Here is a 5,883-nt window from a genome sequence, read left to right as displayed (position 1 = left end):
TAAGATATGATCTACAAATAAACAATATAATCTCTAATAGAAAGTGTGCAGTTCCGCCCCCTTCGGACATGTTGCTGGTGATATACTACCTATAAACCAATCCGTGGAAACTTCATTAAAAAGTTCCCGAATCTTAACGTCAAACTGGTGAGGAAAGATCTTCATTAGAACAATAGAGAAGGGCGTTTTACCCATCAAGGGATCCCAAATCTATAATGCCACTGGATTTCTACTGTGAATATAAATTTGAATAATTTGTATGTATGCTCAGTCTTGCATTCTTGAATTTGATGGAGCTTCAAAAGGGAACCCTAGTCCAGCTAGCGCTGGAGCTGTGCTACGTGCAGATGATGAAAATATGGTAAGCAGTTACTTAATTTTATGTTAGTTTAAAGCTGTGAAGTCCAAGATATTGGATTTGGACCAAAGCGGACAATATCTACATGGTATTAGACAACATATTACATTTTATATTTACCCTAACCTATGAAATAATATAATTTTACTCCCAACGTTTTCACACCAGATCAATTGTAGCCATATTTGACTTTGAACAAACGGGTTTACCATTATTTAATCATCACATCGGATTTTTCAGATAATAGTTACATCTAAAATGTTTATTATATTACTAACACCAAAATGCCAACTAAAATTGATCATATATAAGTTGACCACAAAATACGACATAATTTTTTTATTATGCTATTAACATAATTATACACAACATGGTAAAATGCACCAACTTACTTCAATTTATCGATAAAATTGTTTAAAAAATCTGATATAATGTTCAAATAACAATCAAATCAATCAGTTAAAATTATTTTGAAAGTAAAATCAGTTAATATATGAACAGCAGACATATGAACATATGGTAAAATGGAGACAACTAAAAGTAATTAAAATGGCAATTTAGATTCAGCCAAAACACACTGATATTTTATATTAACACATCGGCAAACTATATAACGAACAATGAATAAAAAAATAAAAAAATAAAAATGAAAACCTATATTAATATCTAAAACTTTAGTCTATAATAAAAGATAGATAAGTATATGTATTTTCAGATTATAAATACTCTTCTAACAACTCCTACCTTAACAAAATCTTGAGATTCTACTCATCTCAAATCCTTTCATATCATGTGCAGCAGATCCTGGACGATTTCTGACATGCCTGGCCGGAATTCTGGCTCCGCCTACCGATGAACAAAAAGCCATTTCAAATTGCAGAAATCGAAAAGAAAATGAGCCAAAATGTTGCCTTGAAAGAGATTAAACTCACCTGCACACATCTGGAAATAATATCAGCAAATCGCGATAACGCCTTGGCTGTATATGCTCCATTTAAAGAGGGGTCAACCATTCCAGATAGCGCATCAATATCATGAAGGCGAGAACTCGCCCATTGAACTAAGGACTGTTCAATTCGACTACGGGACCTACACAAAAATGTTAAGGTTTAATTTAGTTCATTTTATAGAATATTAGATTCTGCAAATAAATATTAGATTACTAACTTGTCATAGGACTTCCTTCCGGTGAGGAGTTCGAGCATTACAACTCCAAAACTATATATATCGCTCTTGCAGGTATAACTTCCCAACTCGAATTCCGGTGCAGCATAACCGTTTGAACTAAGGAGGCGTCCTGCTAACTGAAAATTGAACTTCAATAATCAAAAACTAAATAAGCTGAGAGCACGCGTTGTTGCAACTCGGAGGTTCGGAGCAAAAGTTTATTACCTCGCTCGCATACCCGGACGATAGATGGGCTAATCCGCAATCTGAGACGCATGCATTAAGCTTATCATCAAGGAGAATATTGCCGGATCTAAAATTCTGGTGTACTATTGGCGGCTGGCAGACTTCATGCAGATATCTTGCAAAACAAAGAAAGATTAGTTTGGCAATTACAATTGAAAAAAGGCGAAATCTTTATGCTAGATAAGCGACAACTGAACTTATCTCGTTGTATAGGGTTTTGAGAGAACATTGACTACTTACTGTGGGGCTCTAAAAGACGAAATCTTTATGCTAAATAAGCGACAACGGAACTTATCTCATTACATAGGGGTTTTTGAGACAACAATGATTACTTACTGTAGGGCTCTAGCAGCTCCAAGTGCGATGCGGATACGTGCATTCCATGAGAGTTTACTATGGATCTCGGTATCCACATGTAGTGCATCATGAAGCGTCCCCATTACGCAAAACTCATGAACAAGAAGCCGTTGCCCATGCTCGTTAGAGTAACCCACAAGTTCAACAATATTGGCATGCCGGATTTTAGAAATGGATGAAACTAGGTCAATGAATTCCTCGTCTGTCTGTTGCCTGGTCGCCATATTGTTCAGCTTCTTCACTGCCAATAACTGTTAAAAGAAAAGCAAAGGTTAATAGTAAATCGGGGTCATAATTGAAGCTTTCACCATCATGCACAAAACAAGAATAAGAACAAGAAACTAAAGAATCTCGCCTTTCCATCGGGAAGCTCAGCATTGTAGACACTGCCAAATGTGCCTTTTCCTAATAAATTTTCCTCCGAAAAACTATTTGTATACTGCTGAAGTGTTGCAATGGTGAAAATCTTTACTGAACTTGTAGACTTCAAGCTCTTAATTGATGAACTTCTTGTACATATTTCTGCATGCACAACCGAATTTCCAATAACCTTGTTAATAGGAACGCAAGGAGGAGGCGGTGGTTGTAGCGGGATAAAATTCGCATTTATATCATGTTCCATGGTATTCCTTGACCGTGTAGGCACTCTTGTCAGATCTATCACATGTTCATCCTGTAGCTTCAAACTTTTCTCCATATTTTTGTTATCCGGTTGAAACTGATCTCGTAGAGTTGCAACCGAATCTTTTGGAACTGCTCAAAAGGTCAATTCTCAAGCAATAAGAAATTTAAGCACAAACAAGAGGATTAAAGGAAATGTTTCGGTGAGTAAGCAAATCCAATTCATGTGATTCACCAAACTCGCACACGGATAGATAATAAACAAGTTTACCTTTCTCCACTTCAATATTGCTTGGCTTCTTTACACCGTTATTATATGCACCAGCATCACTCCTTTCAGCATCTTTCTTCGCTTGTCGTCTTTTAAAGCACACAAACAATAAAAGGGACGATCCTACTACTACGAGTACTACCACCACAACCGAAACAGCAACCACAATGGCTCTCTTGCTTGTGAAAACTGCCCTTACATTTTCAGGCTTTTGTGTTTGTAAGGCAGGAGGCGAGTATCCTGGTCTCTTCGGTGTTTCTGCAGACCCTGGTTCCATGGCTGATGATAATGGAGGGAATGCGAGTGGAGGAGAAGAAATTACGGTTGTATTAAACGGGTTGCCATCTTTTCTGCAAAGAAGAAAAATCAACCATTTACCAACGGAGATAGAAAGGGACGAGATCAAATACCCTGCAGAGAGTACACAAATATTCACCTGAAATTCGGAACTTTGAGCAGTTTTACAGGTATAGGGCCCGAAAATAGATTGTTCTCAACATTCCTATGCAAAAAGATAGTGACAAACCGTCAGCTATTTAAGACTGTATGTGTATGAAACACAAACAAACTAAAGGATTCTAAGAAAGGGTAGTTAGAAAGTTACAAATCAAGAAGAGGAATATCCTGTAAAACATCAAGGACGCCAGTAAGCGTATTATTCTGCAAATATCTGTAATACGGAAAGATATATTTAACTCGTCAAAATATGAAAAATGTGGAAAGTAGACCAATAAATCTAGTTGAAATCCTCACAATGAGTTTATAGATGACAAATTCCCGAATGATGGAGGTAGCTGACCACTTAAATTGTTACCTGACAGGTCCCTGCACGGTGATGTATGATTACAAGCAAAATCTCAAGAACTAACTAAACATTTTAGCTACAAGATTGAGTCAAAATGGCATACAAATTTGTCAAACTCGTCATTAGTTCAAAGGCGTCTGGTATTGCTCCGCTTAGATTATTTTTATCCAATGATCTGAGAAGTATAAAAACAAGATAGTATGACACTTAACTTATGCTTCCATTGAAATAATACTAATTCGAGAACTAAAACAACCTTAAAAAATGAATCAATCGATGCAATATCTACTAAATACAGTGAATTTCTTGATCAAATTTTCATAAACAAGGTTGAGAATCACTTACAAGTTCAACAAGGTAGGGGGTAACACCGATGGAATACTCCCTCCGATACTATTATTGCTTAGATCTCTGCATCGCCACATAGTAGAAAACAATTATCGCTAAATCGAAAACTTTAAGCAATTTGTTTACTTCAGTTGCCTAATAATCTAATCATCCTGAATGACTATGACCAGTAACAGCTTTTCTATAATCAAATATAAAAAACCCTCATTCCAATCAACAAACAGGATTCAAACAACTGAAACATAGTGAAAATATGAACAAATTCATGCCACTCAGATGAAAGTTTTAGTAAATAACAGAACTTACATATCTATGATCGATGCAAATAGCCCCAAGCTATTCTCCAAGGTTCCTCCTAAATTCTTGCCACTCAGTTTCCTGTAAAGATGAAAAAATTTCAGGTGACATGATTTTGACAGGATAACCTGAAATTGGCAGCCCTAAGACCAAAATCAAAGAAACAGAAGAGAGATTGAACATACAGTGAGGTTATGTTCATGAGGACACAGTTGACACCTTCCCAATTATCTAAACAAGGGTCTCCTCCAACAGCAACCCACCCTCTCAAATCAGGAAAGTTCAATGAAACAAACAATCCATTCATCGCCTCAACTGGAATAAAAAAAAAATTGCATGTTAAGCAAGTGAAGGCAAAAAGCTTTAGGATCAACAAGGAAAACGCTTATTATTTACAGAGCAAGAGCAAAATAGAATAATTACCATCTCGAATATCAGTGTAGACAAAACCAAAATCGGAATTAGCAAAGGAAAAAGAAGCCACGAAAGCAATCACCATAAACCTTGAGAACATTTTCAACTCTGCAACCTTCATCCTTACCACACCAGATAAACCTAACCTAAAGTGACTTCAGTTTCAATATATGCAGCTGCCAAAGAATGTAGAGATTTCCAAAATCTAGAGAGTTCAAAAAAGGAAAATAGATCAAATTGGAAGTAATTAAAAATCTTGAAATGAGATTTTTGAGTGACCCACTGATGGAATTTAGCTCTGCTTTGTGTTCTGAAAAGAGGCAATGGAAGAAAAAGGTAACGGCATTACTGAAAGCGAAGGCGATGTTCTTCGTATATAGTATACATATTTTGAAACAGAATTGCTTTAAACTTTAACATTTATTAAAGTTTTGAATTTTTGTTTCCATTAAAGAATTGCAGAACCCGAGTATGTTTTTTCTTTTTGTAAAAATCAAGAAAATTAAAAATGTTTTTTTAGAATAAATAAAATCCTAAAATATTGTTAAGTTCAGTCTACTTTGTAGTTGTAGTTACTAGCAGTGATGACTGAGTTAGTAATAATATTTGACTAATTATTTTCTAAAATAAATAAATAATTGACTAATTATTTAATTTTGTTGTGATAAATAAATTTAGCATAATACATTAATTGCTATTAAATTTGATTAAAAATTGATTGATGTTGAATTTCCTTAAACTGATATAGTTAAATATTTTATGCCCACATACTAGAATAAGATATATGATTTTGACAAATTAAAATGTATATCATTTAAACAAGTTCAAAGATAAATTCATGAATTAATATATATATTATTTTAAACAAATTTCAAATGACTAATAAATAACTCAATCGATTTTTTAGAAAAAAATATAAGGACTTCTCATATATTAAACCAATAATTTTTAATTATTCGAATTTGAAATGATAAACTAGTTTTGGTAAATTTTGTAACA

At 34.5% G+C, this 5,883-nt stretch overlaps 1 protein-coding gene across 1 annotated transcript; it reads right to left on the bottom strand.

Annotated features, from left to right (window-relative positions):
- Nucleotides 1-894: 894 nt before the first annotated feature.
- On the bottom strand, nt 895-5,337 carry LOC136234124 (protein STRUBBELIG-RECEPTOR FAMILY 3-like). Its single transcript, XM_066023895.1, has 15 exons — nt 4,894-5,337; nt 4,656-4,785; nt 4,480-4,551; nt 4,171-4,236; nt 3,929-4,000; nt 3,774-3,845; nt 3,625-3,690; nt 3,457-3,522; nt 3,021-3,370; nt 2,484-2,881; nt 2,108-2,379; nt 1,751-1,886; nt 1,526-1,662; nt 1,291-1,447; nt 895-1,204 (listed from the first exon to the last, which is right to left on the bottom strand). The coding sequence occupies exons 1-15, from the start codon at nt 5,003-5,005 to the stop codon at nt 1,142-1,144; spliced, it is 2,169 nt and encodes a 722-aa protein (XP_065879967.1). The 5' UTR covers nt 5,006-5,337; the 3' UTR covers nt 895-1,141.
- Between the last annotated feature and the right edge of the window lie 546 nt (nt 5,338-5,883).

This window comes from Euphorbia lathyris, chromosome 6, assembly GCF_963576675.1.
Source record: "Euphorbia lathyris chromosome 6, ddEupLath1.1, whole genome shotgun sequence".
NCBI classification, from domain to species: Eukaryota; Viridiplantae; Streptophyta; class Magnoliopsida; order Malpighiales; family Euphorbiaceae; genus Euphorbia; species Euphorbia lathyris.
Note: the sequence above shows the minus strand (reverse complement) of the source record. Positions and strands in the feature narration are given on the sequence as shown.